This window comes from Microcaecilia unicolor, chromosome 10 (assembly GCF_901765095.1).
Source record: "Microcaecilia unicolor chromosome 10, aMicUni1.1, whole genome shotgun sequence".
Lineage (NCBI taxonomy): Eukaryota > Metazoa > Chordata > Amphibia > Gymnophiona > Siphonopidae > Microcaecilia > Microcaecilia unicolor.
The window spans coordinates 87,311,909-87,334,737 of NC_044040.1; the positions used below are offsets into that span (position 1 = coordinate 87,311,909).

The window sequence follows — 22,829 nt, forward strand, 5'->3', positions numbered from 1 at the left end:
AGACAGGTTTTATTTTTCGGTTGTAGGCGGTTCTCAACGTTTGCTCCGCCCTCGATGTCATGACGTTTGACGCGAGGGCGGGGCCTGGTGGCTTCACCACCACGAACCTTCGAACCTGAAGGAACTGTTGTCAGTGGCTTGGCTTCACTGACGTCAGTGTCCTCAGAACATTGAGGGTGAGTTTTATTATAGTAGATATATATATATATATATATATATATATATATATATATATATATATATATATATATTTTTTTTTTTTTTTTTAAACCCCACAACTTATTCAGTCATCAGACAATCACCAGGATGGACACCTCTCTAAAAGCCACCAAAACCACGCAAGGCTTTTAAAATTAAACAATTAAGCTTTGTCACACTCCTCACGCACAGCAACCAGTTAAAAAAAAACCCAAATCCGTTCTTTTAAACAGATTTCCTACTATAGCTGCTCACAGACTACTAACATACGTCTGTACAGCTTCTTTCTTACCTCCCAACTGCCAGCCTGAGCTGTTTGTCACTCTCCTGAAAGTTCCATCAGCATGCGGAACACTCAGCGCATGCACACAGACTACTCAGTTTCACTGCACTGCTCACTGTCTCTACACCAGATCTAGAAGGAGCCATGTAATCTTTTAAAATTTAACCCATAGGGTTACAGTATAAACTCTTGTTTCTGACTTTACTTGTTTTGGGCTGCTTTCGGTCCTGCTGTCTAGAATTTTGGAAGATGGAAATGAGAACATAAAAAAAATAAGTTTTGGATGTACTCTGTAGAAGTTGTTGTTTTGCAATGTGTGTATGGATGCTTATTCTGGTGTGTGAAAGTGATAATATTTGAATAACTGTCTATACTTATGGCTATGATTTCTGAACATGTGGCATCATTAAAGGACAGACTTTTAAATCCCAGTTGGATATATATGCTAATCTCAACTTTGTCAGGTGTTTCAAACATGTCCACCATGTACTTGCTCCCATGATATAACTGAATTCTATGGTGACGGCAGAAGGAAAGCAAGTTTGGTCCAGTGAAGACTAACTCAAAATAACCCTTAAGGGCTCTAGTATTACCATAGTGAAAATGTGGCCATACCGTGCCTCTGTGGTTATGTTCCACTAATAAGTAAAACGATTAACTGACTTGCTTGAAAGGATTATATAAATTTTGGATGCATGACTAGACACACAAACTGACACTTATTTATTCAACATCACAATTCCTCATGTACAGCCACAAAACAACCTTTTAGGGTGGCTAGTGTTCACAATGAGCTCCTTTTATTATTGACCAGTTAGAGAGAAGTGTTTTCAGTTTTGACACAGTATAAGTCATCACAAGAACAAAATACAAGAAAACTAATGGATGCATTAGGGGCTTATAGCCTGTTTAGTTATGTTTAAACAGAAGAAATCTGCATGAAACAAAACATTTATTTTAATTTGACTTATAAAACCACTTGTCCCTGAAACATGCCTAAAAACAGAATAATCCATTTGTGTATCTGCAATGTAAACTTGTACAAAACAGATGAAGTGAAGATGTAATTCCATGTGCCCCAATGAAAGGAGAGTTTAATTTAATTTTAATTCCATTTAAATTCAATATATTCCATCTTTATTACACCAGCTCTGAAAATCTTTGCCGGAGGATATGGTAACAGCGGTTAGCATATCTGGGTTTTGAATAGGTTTGGACAAGCTCCTGCAGGAAAAGTCCATAGTGTGCTATTGAGCCAGACATGGGGAAGCAACTGCTTGCCCTGGGATTTGTAGCATAGAATGTTGCCACGATTTGGGTTTCTGTCAGGTATTTGTGACCCTGCTTGGCCACTGTTGGAAACAGGATACTGGGCTAGATGGACCATTGGTCTGACCCAGTATGGCTACTCTTATGTTCTTATGTTCTAAGTCAGCTGTTCAGGAAAAAATATACAGAGGTACACAGCTATTTGATAGTGGGGACATAAAATGAAAGATCAATACCAGACACATGTAGAGAAGGAAAGGAAGAAGACAAGAGGCGAGAGAAGAAATGGTAAGACCAACCTGGAAAAGAATTTGGAAGACTGACTCATGGAATGTGGAAAAAAAAAGACTGGGACCAGCCCAATTAGAAAATTAAATTCCCAGACAACAAAGGTAGAAAAGAAAAAAATATTTTTATGTAATACTTTGTAAGGACTGAGATGTACCTGCTTTGTAAAATGCACATTTGTTTTCCTTTTTTCTATTTTTATTTTGCAAAATACAGGAGAAAATGCATTTCTGTTTCTCTTTTACCAGTATTGCACTGAGTCTGGCTTTCTTGAGCAGAGTGGAGGGGGTCTCTATTTCAACTTTTGTTTGTATGTTTTTTTGTGGCTCCCTGTTCTATATTAGATGAGGATCTGCATGTGCGACTGAGATGAAGGATTCTGCTAGCATGTAGTGTCTGAACAGTGCAGCTTGTTCCAGTTTCCCAACAGTAGGTATATTGGTGCTCTAGAGCCCAGTGTAAAATATATAGAAATTTCTTTTCATAGGTGGGTTAGGGTTGTTATGGTATGGTAAGTTTGGTGATCTAGGGCAGTTTTCCCAAGTTGGTCCTGGAGTACCCCCTTGCCAGTCAGGTTTTCAGGATATCCTCAATAAATATGTATGAAATTGAATTGCATATACTGCCTCCATTGTATGCAAATTCCTTGTGGTTAGCCTGAAAACCTGAATAGCAAGGGGGTACTCCAGGACCACCTAGAGAAACACTGCTCTAGGGCCCAGTATAATATTTGTAGCACCGTCTTTCATAGGTGGGTTAGGGCTGTTATAGTGTTGCAAGTTTTCAGTTTAGGTTTTGGGTGTCATTTTGCAGGGTTTTGTGTTATTTCAAAAAGAGGGGCATTTTCGTAAGAAACGTCTAAGTTGGAATTTGGACGTCTTTGTAAAATGTCCAAATTTGGAGGTGGGGAGAAGGTCATTTTTGATAAAAGATGGACGTCCATCTTTGGTTTCAAAAATACCATGGACATCCTTAGATTTGGACGTCTTTGATTTTCGGCGATTTTCGAAACCAAAGACGTCCAAGTCTAAAACGTCCAAATGCAAGCCATTTGGTCTTGGGAGGAGCCAGCATTTGTAGTTCACTGGTCCCCCTGAGATGCCAGGACAGCAGTTGGGCAATCTACGGGGCACTGCAGTGGACTTCATGAAATGCTCCCAGGTACACAGCTCCCTTGCCTTGTGTGCTGAGCCCCCCAAAACCCACTACTCCCCAACTGTACATCACTTCCATAGCCCTTACAGGTGAAGGGGGGCACCTATATGTGGTACAGAGAGTTTCTGATGGGTTTTGGAGGGCCCGCTGTTCCCTCCACAAATGTAACAGGTGGGGGGGGGGGGGGGGGGGTATGGACCTGGGTCCACCTGTCTGAAGTGCACTGCACCTACTACTAAACTACTCCATGCGCTGTCATGGACCTGAGTATGACATCTGAGGCTGGCAAGTAATATTTTTAATCATGTTTTTTGGGGTGGGAGGGGGTTAGTGACCACTGGGCGAGTAATGGGAGGTCATCCCCGATTCCCTCCAGTGGTCATCTGGTCATTTCGGGCACGTTTTTGTGCCTTATTCATAATAAAAACAGGTCTGGGTGAAAACGTCCAAGTTTTAGTCCTGGACGTCTTTGCTTTTTTCCATTATGGCTCAAAGACATCCAAGTCTTAGGAACACCCAAGTCCCACCTCCACCATGCCTACGATACGCCCCTTTGAGATTTGGACGTCCTTGAGACGGACTTTCAATAGAGACGTCTAAAATCAGGTTTCGATTAAACCGATTTGGACGTCTCTGAGAGATGGATGTCCACGTGCAGATTTCTGTCACTTTTTGGACGTCCATCTCTTTTCGAAAATGAGCCTGAAAGTGTCTGGCCCTATTTGAAAGTAGGCTCTGGGTCAAGGGCCATCTTTGGTGGCCCTTGCCACCCAAAATAAAAGTGTTCAGGACTAGTGGTCACCACATCTTGTAGAGTCACCACACAAACAAATGCCCATCTGATTTAAACAAAAGTGTTCAGCACTGGAAGGAGTATATGTGCTCTTCCTGAGGTGATGGTCACAATTTGAATATTTTTTACTTGTAGTTAATATTCTAATCACAAAATAGAAAATAAAAAGAAAAATTCCATGTTTTGTTGTCTGGTCATTTTATTTTTGAAATCATGTTGGTCCTATGCTCTGGTTTCTGTTTCTCTCTATCTTCTCTTAACTTACTCTCCAGGGTCTCCTGCCCATTTAACATTTTTTCTTTCTCCATGCTCACCATCCATCTTTCATCTTTGTGTACCTATCTTTCCCCATGTTCAACGTCTCCCTTCCCACCTGCAGTCTGGCATCCCCTATGCTGCCTTGGAGGAGGGAGGTTTTCTAAAAGGACAGCATCACCCTGGTGCAGCTGGAAGTAATCCTGTAGCCAGGACCAGCCCACCAAGGGATGCAATATCCTCTCACACCGAGGGTGTGTCTCCAGGAGCTTCTGGCCAGGAGGGAAGGGTTAGGATGGCTGTTCCAGTTGGTGATTCGATTATCAGGCATGTAGATAGCTGGGTGGTTGGAGGATGTGAGGATCGCCTGATCATTTGCCTGCTTGGTGCGGAGGTGGCAGACCTCAAACGTCACCTAGATAGGATTTTAGATAGTGCTGGGGAGAATCCATCTGTCTTGGTACATCTGGGTACCAATGACATAGGAAAATGTGGAAGGGAGGTTCTGGAAGTCAAATTTAGACTCTTAGGTAGAAAGCTCAAATCCAGAAACTCTAGGATAGCATTTTCAGAAGTACTCCTAGTTCCACGCACAGGGCCCAAAAGACAGGTAAAGCTCCAGAGTCTCAATGCATGGATGAGGTAATGGTGCAGGGAGGAGGAGTTTAGACGTTTTAGGATCTGGCAACATTCTGGGGAACAGGGAGCCTATTTTGGAATAATGGGCTCCACCTTAACCAGGGTGGGACCAGTCTGCTGGCATCGGCATTTAAAAAGGAGATAGAGCAGCTTTTAAACTAGAAACTGGGGGAAGGCTGACAATCGTTCAAAGTGCATAGTCCGGAACAAGGTATCTTTCAAAGATACCACCAAAACAGGGAAGATAGGGCATTCCGATAGTGAGGTTGCAACAGAGACCATAGTAGACCCGGTGTCCTTTATTAAAAAGCAGACAAAAGATTGCAAATTAACACTGTCAACTGCTGAGCAAGATGTAAATAGAAACAACAAACATAGTTTGAAATGTCTATAAGTAAATTCCATAAACCTAAGAAATAAGGTGGGACAGTTAGAATATATTGCACTAAATGAAAAATTAGACATAATAGGCATCTATAAGACTAAGTGGAAGGAGGATAACCAGTGGAACACTGTAATACCAGGGTACAAATTATATCGTAGTGATAGGGTGGATCAAATTGGTGGAGGGGTAGCACTGTATGTTAAGGAGAGCCTTGAATCAAATACATTGAAAATTCTACAGAAAACAAAACACATTGTGGAATCCCTATGGATTGAAATTCCATGTGTAAAGGGGAAAAGGATAGTGATAGGAGTGCACTACCGTTCACCTGGCCAGGATGAACATATGGATGTAGAAATGTTATCAGAATTTAGGGAGGCTAACAAATTGGGGAACACAATAGTAATGGGTGATTTCAATTACCAAATAATATGTATCTCTTTCTACCTAATATACAAACTGTTTGCAAGCAACTATGGCTGCCCCTGGGCAATACAATTTCCAGCACTCACACAATGTGGAGAAAAAAGACATCAGGTCCGCCATGTTTTGAACCAGAGTGAAGTGGAGACGGCGAGACATTAGAAGCTTGGATTTTTTATTTACACGATTATTCCCCTGAAGCAGCTATAACATAGCGAAACAGGACTACCCTGTCGGGACTTTATCTACGTGTGGAGTACAATGGATGCGAGGCTGGATTTGTAAAGCAGGATAATTCTTCAGCCAAGATAAGTACTCTTTCCAAGCCTTTTGAATTTAAACTTCAGTATTTAGGTCTCCTTTACAAATGTTTGCATAGTACATGGTTAAGTCAGTGGCAAACGAGTGATGTTGTGGAGTTTTTTTTGAAGACACATGATTGATACAGTTCCCTCATTATACAAAAGGCTTGTCCTTTGACAAAGAGGTGGTGCTGTAATACCTGATGTCTTTTTTCTCCACATTGTGTGAGTGCTGGAAATTGTATTGCCCAGGGGCAGCCATAGTTGCTTGCAAACAGTTTGTATATTAGGTAGAAAGAGATACATATTATTTGATAATATATTCTACCTATTCCGTTTGATTGAGTGATTTCAATTACCCCAATATTGACTGGGTAAATATAACATCAGGTCATGCTAGGTAGGTAAAATTCCTTGACAAAATCAAAGACTGTTTTATGGAGCAGCAGGTACAGGAACCAACAAGAGGAGGAAACATTCTAGACCTAGTCCTTAGTGGAGTGCATGATCTGGAGCAGGAGGAAATGGTGATGGGGCTGCTTAAAAACAGTGATCATAATATGAACAGGTTTGATAACGGCTTTGGAGTAAATACATACAGGAAATCCAATATGTTAGCATTTAACCTTTAAAAAGGATATGATAAAATGAGAAGAAAGGTGAAAAAAAAACTAAGAGGCGCATCTGTGAAGGTCAAACATTTTCATCAGGCATGGATGCTGCTTGAAAATACCATTCTGGAAGCCAAGGCCAAATAAATTCTGTATATTAAAAAAGGAGGAAGGAAGACCAAATTACATCTGGCATGGTTAAAAAATAAAGTGAAGGAAGTATTAGAGCTAGAAGAAAATCCTTCAGAAAATGGAAGAAGAATCTGACTGAAAATAATAAGAAACAGCATGAGGAATGGCAAGTCAAATGCAAAGCACTGATAAGGAAAGCAAAGAGTAATTTTGAAAAAACAATTGCGTTGGAGGCAAAAACACATTGTAAAAATTTGTTAAAGTATATTAAAAGCAAGAAGCCAGCAAAAGAATAAGTTGGACCGCTAGATGACCGAGGGGTAAAAGGGGCACTCAGGGAAGACAAAGCTATAGTGGAGAGATTAAATGAATTCTTTGCTTCGGTCTTCACCAAGGAAGATTTGGGAGCGACACCGGTGCCAGAAAAGATATTCAAAGTTGATGAGTCAGAGGAACTGAATGAAATCTCTATAAATCTGGAAGATGTAAGGACACAATTTGGCAAATTGAAGAGTAGCAAATCTCCCGGACCAGATGGTATTCACCCCAGCATACTAATAGAATTGAAAAATAAACTTGCAGAACTATTGTTAGTAATATGTAATTTATCTTTAAAATCAAGCATGGTACCAGAAGATTGGAAGGTGGCCTATGTAACGCCGATTTTTAAAAAAGGTTCCAGAGGTGATCCGGAAAATTATAGACCGGTAAGCCTGACATTGGTGCTGGGCAAAATGGTAGAGACTATTATAAAGAACAAAATTACAGAGCATATTCAAAAGCATGGATTAATGAGACAAAGCCAACATGGATTTAGTGAAGGGAAATCTTGACTCATCAATCTATTGCGTTTCTTTGAAGGGGTGAACAAACATGTGAAGAAAGGTGAGCCAGTCAATATTGTGTATCTGGATTTTCAAAAGGCATTTGACAAAGTACCTCATGAAAGACTCCAGAGGAACTTGGAGAGTCATGGGATAGGAGGTAGTGCACTATTGTTGATTAAAAACTGGTTAAAAGCAAGAAAACAGAGAGTAGGGTTAAATAGTCAGTATTCTCAATAAAGAAGGGTAGATAGTGGGGTTCCCCAGGGGTCTGTGCTGGGACCATTGCTTTTTGACATATTGATAAATGTTCTACAGATGGGAGTAACTAGTGAGGTAATTTGCTGACGACACAAAGTTATTCAACGTTGTTAAATCGCAAGAGGATTGTCTAAAATTACAAGAGGACCTTACGAGACTGGGCATCCAAATGAGATGATGTTTGATGTGAACAAGTGCAAAGTGATGCATGTGGGAAAGAGGAACCTGAACTATGGCTATGTAATGCAAGTTTCCACATTAGGAGTCACCAACCAGAAAAGGGATCTAGGTGTCATCATTGATGATACGTTGAAACCCTCTGCTCAGTGTGTGGTGCTGGCTAAGAAAGCGAATAGAATGTTAGGTATTATTAAGAAAGAATTGGAAAACAACAATGAGGACATTATAATGCCTTTGTATCGCTCCATGGTGTGACCGCACATTGAATATTGTGTGCAGTTCTGGTCACCGCATCTCAACAAAGATATGGTGGTATTAGAAAAGGTACACAGAAGAGCAACGAAAATGATAAAGGGGATGGGACGACTTCCTTATGAGGAAAGGATAAAGCGGTTAGGGCTCTTCAGCTTGGAGAAGAGACGGTTGAGGGGAGATATGATAGAGGTCTAGAAAATAATGAGTGGAATGGAACGGGTAGACGTGAATCGCTTATTTACTCTTTTCAAAAATACTAGGTCTAGGGGACACGCAATGAAGCTACAAAGTAGTACATTTAAAACGAATCAGAGAAAATATTTCTTTACTCAACCAGGGGCATAGCAATACTTAACACTTTTTTTGTGGGGGCCCAGAGTTAACATAGGAGGGGGGGCACTAGGCATATAGGTTTGAGTAGTGCTTAGGAATATACCAAATAATGCCTTAGAGTGAACCATATGATGGATTTCTAAGTAAACAGTTCTGCGTCAACAGAAACCATATTCAAACTTATAGAACCTTTGGAAAATTGACATTTTTAAATCTCTTACTTTAGTCACTCATAGAACACAGACCAATCCTCAACAATTATAGAATAAGGGACCAAAAATTAGAAAAGGAAACACTAAGAAATCACATTCTCTAAAAGCAGTACAGCACAGGAGAAATAAAAATAGAAAACCATTATCTAATGCTGGAAGCAAAATGCAAGATCACTTTCTACCCCAAAATAAAACTCACAAATAAATTATCTGGATATCCATGTTAAAAACATGTGGGACACAGTGGGCTTAAAATTCAGACGTTCCTGGCCAGTTAAATAGCACGGAATATCAGCCAGAGTGTCTCCAGCCACAATGTTGAAATGTATTCTGCAAAGACGTGACATGTATGTTAGGCAGGTATTTGCCGAATAACAGTTAGACAGCATACTAACGTATATGCGTGCAAGTGGACACAAGTCACTTGCCACACCTATTGTTGTACCCTTCATAGCTCCCTATAACCAACTGCTGTATGCTCTATGATTACTTCACAAACTTTACATGAAAGAAATAGAGCTCTAGTAACCAAATCCTGCAAAGAAAGCACATTCCAGAACAAGAAAATCCAGTGAACCATCCAACATGGCACAATAAAAACATTTACAGAGAACATACCCCAAGAAACCTTACTCTCCTCCCTTCCTATAAGCCCACCCAACTCAAAACAAGTAAAGTCATAAACAACACAGTTTATACCAAATTATTTAACTCAGTGGCGTAGCAAGGGTGGGGTGGTGGGTGCTCGCTCCTCTGGCACCCCCCCCCCCCCCGCACTAGCCCTTTAAAAAGAAATCTCCGACGCGGTAGCGAAGCGCAGCACCTTGTGTCTGCGACTGCAAGCAAAAGAAGCGGATCATCTCATTGGGCCTTCCCTCACCTGTCCCGCCCTTCTCTGACGCAACTTCCTATTTCCGCAAGGGCGGGACAGAGAGGGAAGGCCCGATGAGAGACGATCCACTTCTTTTACATGCAGACACGAGGTGCTGCGCTTCTCTATCGCGCCGGTGATTTCTTTTTAAAGACCGGGTGGCAGGGAGAAGACGAGGCAGGGTGAGGGTGGGAGGGACTCGGATGGCAGAAGGGACTGGGTGGGGGACAGATGGGGTGAGGGTGGGGGGGACTCGGACTGCAGAAGGGACTGAGTGGGGGACAGATGGGGTGAGAGGGACTCAGATGGCAGAAGTGACCAGGTAGGGGACAGATAGGGTGGGGGGACTCGGATGGCAGAAGGGACTGGGTGGGGGACAGATGGGGTGAGAGGGACTCGGATGGCAGAAGGGACTGGGTGGGGGACAGATGGGGTGAGAGGGACTCAGATGCCAGAAGGGACTGGGTGGGGGACAGATAGGGTGGGAGGACTCAGATGGCAGAAGGGACTGGGTGGGGGACAGATGGGGTGAGGGGGACTCGGATGGCAGAAGGGACTGGGTGGGGGACAGATGGGAGAAGGGGCATGGAGCTGGAACTGAGGTCTGAAAAGTGGGCAGGTGGGAGAATCAATGGATCTGGAACTAGGGGCAGCCGCAGGTGGGATAATGGGGCTGAAACTGGGAGCCGAAAAGGGGGGGGCAGTGAGAGAGGGGGTATAGATCTTGGATGGAAGGGGGAGTGAGTAAATTGTGGGGAAATCTTGCCTGACCAATTTACTTCAATTCTTTGAAGGAGTAAACAAACATGTGGACAAAGGGGAGCTGGTTGATATTGTGTATCTGGATTTTCAAAAGGCGTTTGACAAGGTACCTCATGAAAGGCTACAGAGGAAATTGGAGGGTCATGGGATAGGAGGAAATGTCCTATTGTGGATTAAAAAGTGGTTGAAGGATAGGAAACAGAGAGTGGGGTTAAATGGGCAGTATTCACAATGGAGAAGGGTAGTTAGTGGGGTTCCTTAGGGGTCTGTGCTAGGACCGCTGCTTTTTAATATATTTATAAATGATTTAGAGATGGGAGTAACTAGCGAGGTAATTAAATTTGCTGATGACACAAAGTTATTCAAAGTCGTTAACTCGCGACAGGATTGTGAAAAATTACAAGAGGACCTTACGAGACTGGGAGACTGGGCGGCTAAATGGCAGATGACGTTTAATGTGAACAAGTGCAAGGTGATGAATGTGGGAAAAAAGAACCCGAATTATAGCTACGTCATGCAAGGTTCCACGTTAGGAGTTACGGACCAAGAAAGGGATCTGGGTGTCGTCGTCGATAACACGCTGAAACCTTCTGCTCAGTGTGCTGCTGCGGCTAGGAAAGCAAATAGAATGTTGGGTATTATTAGGAAAGGTATGGAAAACAGGTGTGAGGATGTTATAATGCCGTTGTATCGCTCCATGGTGCGACCGCACCTTGAGTATTGTGTTCAATTCTGGTCGCCGCATCTCAAGAAAGATATAGTAGAATTGGAAAAGGTGCAGCGAAGGGCGACTAAAATGATAGCGGGGATGGGACGACTTCCCTATGAAGAAAGACTAAGGAGGCTAGGGCTATTCAGCTTGGAGAAGAGATGGCTGAGGGGAGACATGATAGAGGTATATAAAATAATGAGTGGAGTGGAACAGGTGGATGTGAAGCGTCTGTTCACGCTTTCCAAAAATACTAGGACTAGGGGGCATGCGATGAAACTACAGTGTAGTAAATTTAAAACAAATCGGAGAAAATGTTTCTTCACCCAACGTGTAATTAAACTCTGGAATTCATTGCCGGAAAATGTGGTGAAGGCGGTTAGCTTATCAGAGTTTAAAAAGGGGTTGGACGGTTTCCTAAAGGACAAGTCCATAAACCGCTACTAAACGGACTTGGAAAAATCCAAAATCCCAGGAATAACATGTATAGAATGTTTGTACGTTTGGGAAGCTTGCCAGGTGCCCTTGGCCTGGATTGGCCGCTGTCGTGGACAAGATGCTGGGCTCGATGGACCCTTGGTCTTTTCCCAGTATGGCATTACTTATGTACTTATGTACTTACTTATGTACTTATGAGGGCAGACCCTGAATGGATGGGAGAGGGAGGGCAAATGGTGGATCGAAGAAGCAGAGAGAAAGGGCAGACAGTGGATAGAAGGGAGTGAAAGAGCAGACAGTGGATGGAAGGGGGCAAAGATAGAGGGCAGATGCTAGATGGAAAGGAGAGAGAGAGGGCAGATGCTAGAAGGAAAGGAGAGAGAGAGAGCGGGCAGACAGTGGATGGAAGGGGCAGGGAGAGAGGGCAGACATTGTATGGAGGGGACAGGAGAGAGAGAGAGCAGATGCTAGAAGGAAAGGAGAGAGAGAAGGCAGATGCTGGATGGAAGGAAGACAGTGAAAAGAAGATGAGGAAAGCAGAAACCAGAGACAACAAACTGTAAATAAAATATATATTTTTAGTTATTTTTGCTTTAGGATAAAGTAGTATTGTAGCTGTGTTAATAAATGCTTATAAATAGAACATGGAAATAAGGTAAGCTTTATTGGACTAATTTTAATACATTTTGACTAACTTTCGGAGAACAAAACCCCCTTCCTCAGGTCAGGATAGGATACTGTAACAGCACTATACTGTATTGATCTGAGGAAGGAGGTTTTGGCCTCTGAAAGCTAAATGTATTAGTCCAATAAAATGATATTTTATTTTCTATTTTTGTTTTATTTCTATTTGTTAATTTGTAAAGTGATTGGTATTTGTTAGTTTTTTCAAATTTACATCTGCTGTCTTTATATTTCGCACAGTACTTGGGGACATTTTCTGTTTCTGTGGTGTTGCATTGTATGCTCAGTCTGGCCTCTTGGGGGTTCAGTTTAATGTTTGTCTAAATAGAAAGTTTATGATTACTTATTCTATAGTGGTTTAGGGTGTATCTGTGTGGGAAAAAGACATGGCTCTCAGTTGGCATTCACTGTGCAGGATCGACGATCTGTACTATTCTGTCTGGTTTCGTTTTATAATAGGTGAATTGATGTTGTAGTGCTCACTGTAGTGTTTAAAATGCTTTCCTTTTCCTTATGTGACTCGTAGAAATTACTGCTTATGGTATGGTAGAATTGCTCTAGAGATCCTGAGTGTTTTGTATTCTTGGTATGCCTAGTACTGGATTTTGGAGGGGGGGGGTGTTAAAAAATGACCGGCCCCGGGTGTCAACTACCCTAGCTATGCCACTGATTTAACTACCCTTAGGTTTTGCCTTTGGGTTTAACAGGTAATACCATCTTTATGTAATGTCTAAAATTTAAACAATTTATGATGAAGGCATATGCCCTACATATGTAATACTTGGTAGCAATAATGAAACAGTGATGGAATATTCACATAGCAGGCAACTAACAGATTTATTTTCCACTTAAAATAATTAACTTTGTATGAACTTGGCAGTTAATACTTTGTTGCTTGCTATTTTGCATTTTGGCGGTGTATTGTTTGCCTGCATAATAAAATCACAAGTGCAACTATTTTTCAGCCACAGCTTGAATTAAAAGCACATGATTTCCTACTGGATCACATTCATATATGTGACCTGACAAAATGGAGAAGATAGTTCTGTTTGAGACGCTTCTTAACACAGCATGCACTATTTCAAAACAAGAAACCCGAGAAAGTGAAGCTGCTAGGCTAGCTGGATTTGAGACATGACATCTAAAAAACTTTTCACACTTAATACAAATTTTAATAACATCTGTTGAGGGAAAAATAAGGCCAACTTTACTTTTCTGTGTTATCAATGAGCACAGTTTGCTGCCACTATCATCACTCAAAGCATTTATTCAGGGTTCACAATGCAGAGATATTTGCAACTTAAAAACAACATATCCAGCAATATATACAATAGTTTTTTCTGAACACATGGACAGATGGGATATAAGTGTAATCAAGGTCTGGTATTACATTTTTATCAGGATCAATGAGACTATGTCCACTGATAGAATTGATAAGGACAGATCGATGCTGAGGGTATTAAGTCAGCTATGTAATTGCTTGATACAGTTAAAATGGGAACAGTTTCCAGAGGCAGGCAATTACCTTGGAGAATACCTTACAAGATCATCATGCACAAGCATTTTTCTATATGCAGCAATGAACTACCTAGCTGATGGGTTGTTGATACAGCCCTCCGAGATGCCAAAATTTGCCAAAAAACACCCCTCTACATGAACTAGGCTTACTTTAAAGGCACACAGAAATCTCATTTGATATGCAGGTTTACCAATTAAGAAGTCATAGAGCATTAGCAAACTGTCAATGCAAACTACAAACCCCTTGAATCTAGTTTTACGAACTGAGTCTAACATAGACTTGTCGTGTCTGAACTCCTTCAAAGAAGTTATAGAACACCGTAAAGTGTGTAAACTGAACAGCTATGTTTGCTGATTGCAGTGGAGCCTTGGAACCTCAATATTTCAAATTTCATAATGACAGCACTCCAAAAAGGCAATTAAACATGCAAATAAATTTAACAATCACTTCACAGCCAACAAGCTAAGAAATTATTTACTCCAGTCTTAGAAAAAGGACATCCCATCAAGATATGCATCACCATTTGGAAAACATATATGTCATTCAGCTCCAACTCTTCTACTGCTGCTTTCCCTTAGAACTCATTATTCCAAGGACTCATCTATATACAAACACACAGCTGGGAGACAAAGTTTAACCCCCCCCCCCAAAAAAAAAAAAAAAAAACATGCCTTTTACAACCAAACTTGAAGAAGAAATAAATATATATCAGAAAACTGGAAAATGATGGCACATTTAGACTGACTCTGGACTTCTGCATGAAGGTAGCTCTGCCCTCATTATTTAATATCTCTCTTAAGTGCATTTTTATAATATACCAGTGCGTTCCACAAAACAAAAGGAGAAAGTTCCCACAAGCCATTGTTCTTTTTTGATCTAGGAACAGGAAGAAAAGATTTTAAATGCTCCTAGGTTTCAACCTAATTCATGTTTAATGTGGATTATAAATGTCATAAACAAGTAAATAAATAGATAGATAGAAACTCTGAACGTTACCTGATTCTTATAACATGATGTCTATTTTAGTAGCCCTTTACCAGGAGAAAAAAAATCTCTGCATGAATACAACACATTCTAGGGTGTCCCTATAACCAGTCCCTCCGTTATTATACTTCCTCTGTATAAATCCATATTTTGCACAAGCTGGCATGTTTGAAAATATAAGTGGGATAAAAAAAATGCTACCAACAAAGAGTGACAACGTGAATGCAGCAGTCCATAAATTTGCTTTCTTTTGACTGTATGGGGATGACAGCTGTGTGAAGGAGGGGAAAGAGATTAACCTCCATGGCTTCAGCTTTTTTGGACATCATACCGTCTCCTGTTCTCAATCAAACCTCCTTGGACTGAGCCACTGGTAGCACTGAAGAAGGCAGCTGCTTCCGGCTGCCATAGTCCCACTCACAGGAAGTTGAAAGGCGGGATGAAGCAGCGAGACGGACCAGGGCAGCCGAAAGCAGCTGCCTTCTTCAGCTCTGCTCACTCCATCATGGTTCACTGCTGTGGGAAGAGGGAGGAGAGAGAGCTGTAGCCAGCCAGACCCGAAGGGAGGGAGAGCTCAGCTGCCTGACCAGGGAGCAAAAAAACGGCTTTAGTCGTGCCAGTTTTAAGGGTCAGCCGACAGTTTAACTCGCCACCATTGTTGGGGAGCCTGAGACAGAAATGGGGGGGGCTCGGCCCCCAAAGCCCCCTGTAGCTACGCCACTGCACTCTACATGTAATTAAACTCTGAAATTCATTGCCAGAGAATGTAGTAAAAGCAGTTAGCTTAGTGGGGTTTACAAAAGGTTTGGATAGCTCAGTGGCGTTCCTAGCTTCGACGGCACCCGGGGCGGATCGCCGATGCGCCCCCCCCCCCCCCCCCGCAAAATGACACCCCCCCCGGGAGCACGCCGCTGGGGGGGGGGGGTGCCGTAGCATGCGCCTGTCTGCTCCCAGTTCGTTACACTCGCTAAATTCTCTCGTTTGCTGCAGCTCCCTCCCTCTGCCCCGGAACAGGAAGTAACTTGTTCCGGGGCAGAAGGAGGGAGCTGCTGCAGCGAACGAGAGAATTTAGCGAGCGTAGCGAATTGGGAGCAGACAGGCATGCGCTGCGGCACCCCCCCCAGCGGCGTGCACCCGGGGCAGACCCCCCCCCTTGGTACGCCACCGGGATAGCTTCCTAAAAGAAAAGTCCGTAAGCCATTATTAAAATGGACTTGGGGAAAATCCACTAATTATTTCTAGGATAAGCAGCATAAAATGTATTGTACTGTTTTGGGATCTTGCCAGGTACTTGTAACTTGGATTGGCCATTGTTGGAAACAGGATGCTGGGCTTGATGGACCTTCGGTCTGTCTCAGTATGGCAATACATATGTACTTATATGTCCCTATACTTATTTTATTTATTTATTTATTTATTTACTAGTAACAAAGGCCCGTTTCTGACACAAATGAAACGGGCACTAGCAAGGTTTTCCTCCGAGTGTGTATGTTTGAGAGAGTGTGTGTGAGAGTGACTGTGTGAGAGAGAGAGAGTAAATGTGCGAGTGTGTGTGTGTGACAGAGAGAGAGAGAGAGAGTGAGTGTGGGTGTGAGTGTGTGAGTGAGAGAGAGTGTGTGTGAGACAGAGTGTGAGAGTATGTGAGACCGAGAGTGTTTGAGAGTGACTGTATGACATATAGAGAGTGAATGTGATACAGTGTGAGACATAGAGTGTGTGATAGACAGTGTGTGAGAGTGAGAGAGAGAAAGACACTGACTGTGGGAGAAAGAGAGAGAGTGTGTGTGTGTGACAGAGATACCTCCCCCCCTCCTTCTCTGGTCTCAGGACCCCCTTCCCCCTGCCTATTCCCCTCCTCCTCCTCCCTTCTCAGGTCTCAGGACCCCCTCACTCTGGTCTCAGGACCACCCTCCCCTCTGGTCTCAGGACCCCCTCCCCCTCCCTGGTCTCAGGACCCCCTCCCCCTCTCTGGTCTCAGGACACTCTCCCCCTCTCTGGTCTCAGGACCTCCTCCCAATGTCTCCCCTCTTTCTTTCTGCATCCTTCCATCCAGTGTCTCCTTTTTTCTGTACCCTTCCATTCAGCGTCTTCCCTTTTTCTCTCCCCATCCTTCCACCCATCTATCCTCTCTCCTGATCCTTCCATCTAATGTCTCTCTCCCCCTCCTTCTATCCAGTGTCTCTCTCTATCTCTCTACCCTTTTCTGTTCAGTGTCCCTTCTCTCTCCACATCCTTCCAGTCTCCAGTCTCTCCCCTTTCTCTCTGCATCCATTCTTCCATCTCCCCCTTTCTTTCCTCATCCTTCCATCCATCTACCCCCCTCTCCCATCCTGTGTCTCTCTCTCTATCCCCTTCTTTCCCTCCAGGCCCGCCCACCACAGACCTGCCAAGTCTCCCGCGACACACGCGGTGCCAGCTCCCATTTCTGGCCACTGCTGTTTCTCCTGTTTTGCAGCAGCGGCCGCTACAAAAACCAAAGCAGTTGTTTTTAAAAAGCAAGCGCGATGCCGCAGGCAGCCATCAGGCATTGGCTGTCGCAGCCGCTCCTCTCGCCTCTCACGTCACTTCCCCTGGAGGACGACCCCGGAGGAGCGCAGCAATGTGAGAGGCGAGAGGAGCGGTTGCAGAGCCGACAGCTAATGCCTGATGGCTGCCTGCGGCACCGCGCTTGCTTTTTAAAAACAGCTGTTTTTGTTTTTGTAGCAGCCGCTGCTGCTCAACAGGAGAAGCAGCAGTGGCCGGAAATGGGAGCTGGCGCCGCGTGTTTCACGGGAGACTTGACAGGTCTGTTTGGGTGGGTGGGCTTGGAGGGAAAGTGGCTGGGCCTGGGCGGTGACCTCTGGGGGGGGGTGGAGGGGGGGAGCAGTGGCTGCGGCGACCTCGTGGGGGGTGGACGGGGGAGCGGTGGCAACCTCGGGGGGGTGGAGGGGTGAGCGGTGGCGGTGACGACCTTGGGGGAGGGGCGTGGCAGCAGGGGCGGGGCCTCATACTGCTGTCGTGCAGTTGGTCAGTGCTGCGTATGACGTCAGCCTGGCTTCGGAGCCTAGCAGACCAACTCAGCCATGAACACAGGCAGCAAGACAGAATGTTGGAGGTGAGAATTATTATATAGGATTTGTTACATTTGTATCCCACCTTTTCCCACTTATTAGCAGTCTCAAAGTGGCTTACATAGTTCCGGAGAGGTGGTTACAGACTCCGGTGTGAACAAATACAGTATAGGGGTACTATTACAGTGACCAGTACAGTAAAGAAGTATCGGTATATAAGTTGGGGTGATTCAGACAAAATGTTAGGGTGTGATCATGCGTCGAGGTTGAAAACTGTCCATTTCCTGATTAAAATGCCATATTTCATTATTCCCTAGAGAATCAGCCTGAGGCGGAGAACTCAAACGCCCCACGGAAAAATCACAAAAGTGTGAAGAGAAAGAGTGGGAGGTTGACTACGGATACCAAAGACTGGAGAGATGAACACTGTTAATCAACCGTTTACTGATAAAAAAGACTCGACACAAACGTTGTGTTTCAGCCGCTATACAGGTTAGTGTCTTTTCCAGTATGCCTATACACAGTTATTATCCGTATTTTATATCCCTTATGCTATTAGTACCATAATATATTATATTTTACTTTATATTATTCGCAAGTTTTGATATGTCCTTCAAACATTTTGTGTTCCTATGTTTTAACATTCATTATGGATCCATAAGCTTGGTGCTAATTCTCCGTTTTTTGTACATAATATTTTGTTTGACAGTACTAATGTAGACAAATTAAACTGAAATCTGAGAAGCCAGACTCTGCATGCAATGCAACACCAGAGAAATAGAAAGAAATTCATTTCCTCCTGTACAATGCAAAAGAATGCCAGCAGATGTAAATAAACTGATATAATTCAACCACAAAACTGAAAATAAAACCATTTTCCTCCCTCTGTGCGCTTAACTACTTCTAGGACCTCTTGTCCGTTTGCTATTTCTTTTCTCGCCTCCTTTCTTTTTCACTTCCTGCCATATATCCATCTTTAGCACTGACCTTTCAAATTCAGCTTTCTTCCATTTTCTCCTTCCTTGTCAAATTTATCTAGTTTTCCACCTCTTCCCTTCTCTTTCATCCATGTGCAGCATTCTCTCATTCTCTTCCCTTCCATCCACATGTAGCATTTCCTCCATGCCACTTCCATGTGCAGCATTTCCCCCTATGTCCCTTCCATGTGCAGCATTCCTTCTTTTTCCCTTCTCTTTCCATCTATGCACACTTTCCCCCCCTCTCCCTTCTCTTCCTTTCCTTCCATGTGCAACATTTAACCCCTCTCCCTTTCCATCCATGTGCAGCATGTCCCCCTCTCTTCTCTTCTATGTGCTTCATTCTCCCTTCCTTCCCTTCCATCCATAAGCATTTCCCCCCTCTTCCTTCCCTTCCATCCATGCATATTTCTCCCTCTCCCTTCTCTTCCATCCAATTGCAGCATTTCCCCTTCTCCCTTCCCGTTCAGCATTTAACCCCTCTTCCTCCTTTTCCATCCATGTGCTGCGTTTTCCCTCTCCCTTCCCTTCTGTGTGCAGCTTACCCCCTCCCCCCATTCCCTCCTGTGGGTCCAGCAGCTCTCCTTACCTCCTACTCCTCCCCACCCTCCTGCAGGTCTGGATTCATCTTCCTAACTCCCTCTGTCCCCTCCCACCATGGCCCTACAAACTAGTGTTCACTGGCACTGTTGGCAACAATTACATCAAGCTCCCTCCAGCCACTCCAAGGCTTCCTTCCCAAACAGTAACAGGCAGGGTTGCCAGATGAGAAAAATTTTCCCAGCCCAAAATCAGCCCTAAACCCGCCCAAAAAACGCCCAAAGTCAAACCCCGCCTCCCACGTCACCAACCCCACCTCCCACGTCACCAACCCCGCCTCCCACATCATTAACCCCGCCCCCTGATGTCACCCCTGATGTCGTTAACCCCGCCCCTGACGTCAACCACGCCCCTGAAAAGCTTCTATTGGACCACATCGGACCAATAGAAGCCCTGGGAAAGCTTCTATTGGACCAAATTGGACCAATAGAAGCCCCGGAAAAAAGCGCACAGCGGCCACAGGAAAAAAGCCCAAACCCGCACCCCGCAGCCGCCGAAAATTTTCCGCAGCTGCGCGCAGAAAACCCGCCCAGTGTTGCGGGAAGACCGCAACCCTGGCAACAATGTTAACAGGAAGTTGCAATAGAGGGAAGGACACTGGAGCTGGCTGGAGAGAGACTGATGTAATTGCTGCTACCAGTGTTGGCGAACACAGCAAGTCTGTAGGGCTCACAGGTAGGAGGGACAGAGGAGGGAAGGCTAAGCAGGACCCACTGGAGGATAACAGGGGTATTGGAGAGCGATGTAAGGAGGAGATGCTGGACTTGCAGGGGAAGTGTGCTGATTTTTGGATTGCAAAGGGGTAGCAAGGTAATTTTTTGGGGTGGCACTTACCATCCTGTGCCATCCCATAGTAACGCCTATATGTGCTTAGCTCCATATCTGTGTGAGAAAACGTTTCTCCATTTTTTTGATGTAAGCACTTCCACAAATAATAGGTCTGAGTATATTTTTGCTCATGAAGAAAAGCATAACTATAATCTTATGATATGTGAAACCCTGTTATTGAAATGTTTCCTACACAATGTGTAAAGACAACTACAGTTTAAGACAACACATATCTATGTTTGCAAGGTATAGTATCTCACCGGTGGGCAACACTTCCTTTCTTGATATCAGAAATAATAAGATGATCTCCAGGTTTTCTACTAGAAGGAGCTGTGAAAAGAAAAAAGCATTCTCAGTTATTCAGAAAAATAGAAATATAAGTCATGTCATGCTAGATTAGACCAGTGGTTCCCAAACCTAATCCTGGAGGCACTCCAGCCAGTCAGTATTTTGGGAAACCCACAATGAATATTCATGAGAGAGATTTGCAAACATTGGAGGCAGTGCAATGCAGATATCTCTCATTAATATTCATTGTGGGTATCCCAAAAACCTGACTGGCTGGGGTGCCTCTAGGACCAGGTTTGGGAACCACTTCTTTAGGCTATCAAGCCTAGTATCCTGCCTCTGAAAGTAGTCAATTTCGGTCTTTAGGATGTGCTCAACAGGAAATATGTCTATTCCACATTGCTCACTCCTGTGAGTAAGTGGTGACTTTCCTGAAGTCTGCCTGGCTAATAATTGTACTCCACCTAGATGTTTGGATAGGCGGGTTATAAATGTATTAAATAATAATAAATAATAATAATAATTGTTTACGGACTTTTTTTCTCCAGAAATGTGGCCAACTCCCATTTAAACCCAGTTATGCTAAATGTCTTGACCATATCATCTTGCAATGTATTCCACAGCTTAATTGATGGGAAAATACTCTCTCCAATTTGTTTCAAATCTGCAATTTCTTAGCTTTATGGAATGTCCCCTAGTCCTGGTACTATTTGAAACAGTAAATAATCTTTCCATATTAATCTATTCTGCTTCAGTCATAATTTTATCAAGCTCTATTATAGTTTCTTATAACCTAAGATAACTAACCTAGAGGTATGTTTACTAAAGAGCATTAACTCCCAGATTCTATCTAGTGTGACTTATGTTGCTTGCGCAAATCCAGTCATATTCTGCAAGTTGCACATGCAACTTAATTAGCTAACAAGCCAATTAGTGCCAATAACTGTCAACAAGCGATTTTTGACACTAATTGGCATTAATTAAAATTTATGCACACAACTGTGTGAGCATATTCTGTAAATTAATCCATGTAAATTCTAAGGCGCATAGCTGAAAAGGAGGCGTGGCCATGGGGTGGAATGGGCGGGTTATAGGCATTTCTAAAATCTATGCATGCTGTTATACAATACACCTGGTCCGCACCTAATTTAGGCATTAGCATTTACACCAAGTTTTACTTGGCATAACTGCCCATGACTAAATTTAGTCATGTGGATGGGCACTAGGCATATTCTATAAACTGTGCCTAAATGTAGGCATACTTTATAAAATATGCCTAGGCATATTTCTTTTCCATGCCAATTCTTTTAGGTGTGATGTATAGAATCTAGCCCTAAACCTTTAACAAGCACTAATAGGGTTACCACATGAACACGTTAAGGTATTTTGCAGTAATATACCTGTTAGTGCATGTGTTAGGGAATTTTTTTGGGTGCTGGCGTGATGTTGGTGTGACATTGGCATGGAAATATAATCCTGTTTGCGAGTTCTAATTAATGCACAAAGGCGGCCCTATAATGAGGCCAACTGAGGCGGAGGCCTCGGGTGGCACTTGAGAGAGAGCAGCATTTTATAGAGAGCGACATCACAAAGCCCACCCATCAGGCAGTCCAATATTTATTCCCTCTCTCTCTCAAACCCCTCCCCCTAGTTTATTTACATTCTCTGCCTGCCGCTGGCCTCTTCTTTTTCTTTACCGCATCCTGCCCTGTTTCTATCAAACCCCTTCCCCCCATGCGGTCTGATACCTTTTGCCCCTCTCTCTGAAACCCCTCCACCTGGTATATTTACATTTGCTGCCTGCTGCTACCCTCTTTTTCTCTTTACCGCATTCTGCCCTGTTTCTCTCAAACCCCTCTTCCCCCCTCCCCCCGGTTTACCTCTGCTTGCTTGGCAGAGCTGATAGGCTGCGACAGCAATTCACATTCGCTACCTGCCACTGGCCTGCAAGTCTTCTCTTTAGCTCATCCTGCCCTGTCTGATGTAACTTCCTGTTTCCTCAGGGGCAGGATGTGCTAGAGAGAAGACTGAAATAATAGTTGCTTACCTGTAATGATAGTTTTCCGTGGACAGTAGATCTTATAGCCACTCTTGTTAAGTTACGTCATGTGATGTGACTGACCCAGTATTCTATAAGCATAAACTCTAGATTCAAATCTAAGCATGCTCATGAATTCCTGCCTTATTGGTCAGTATATATACCATGGAACACTATAGACCTCTCAATGTAAAAAGCGAACAACACCTAGGAAGGGAGGGAGGTATTATGTGGCTACAAGATCTACTGTCCATGGAAAACTACCGTTACATGTAAGCAACTA

The 22,829-nt window shown here is 43.4% G+C and overlaps 1 protein-coding gene across 1 annotated transcript in view; it reads right to left on the reverse strand.

The window, feature by feature from the left end:
* GRIP1 (glutamate receptor interacting protein 1) overlaps positions 1–22,829 on the reverse strand; it is a 675,191-nt gene that overhangs the window by 194,527 nt on the left and 457,835 nt on the right. The window contains 1 exon segment of the mRNA XM_030216417.1: positions 20,481–20,550. Within this exon segment, the coding sequence (XP_030072277.1) occupies positions 20,481–20,550 (70 nt within the window).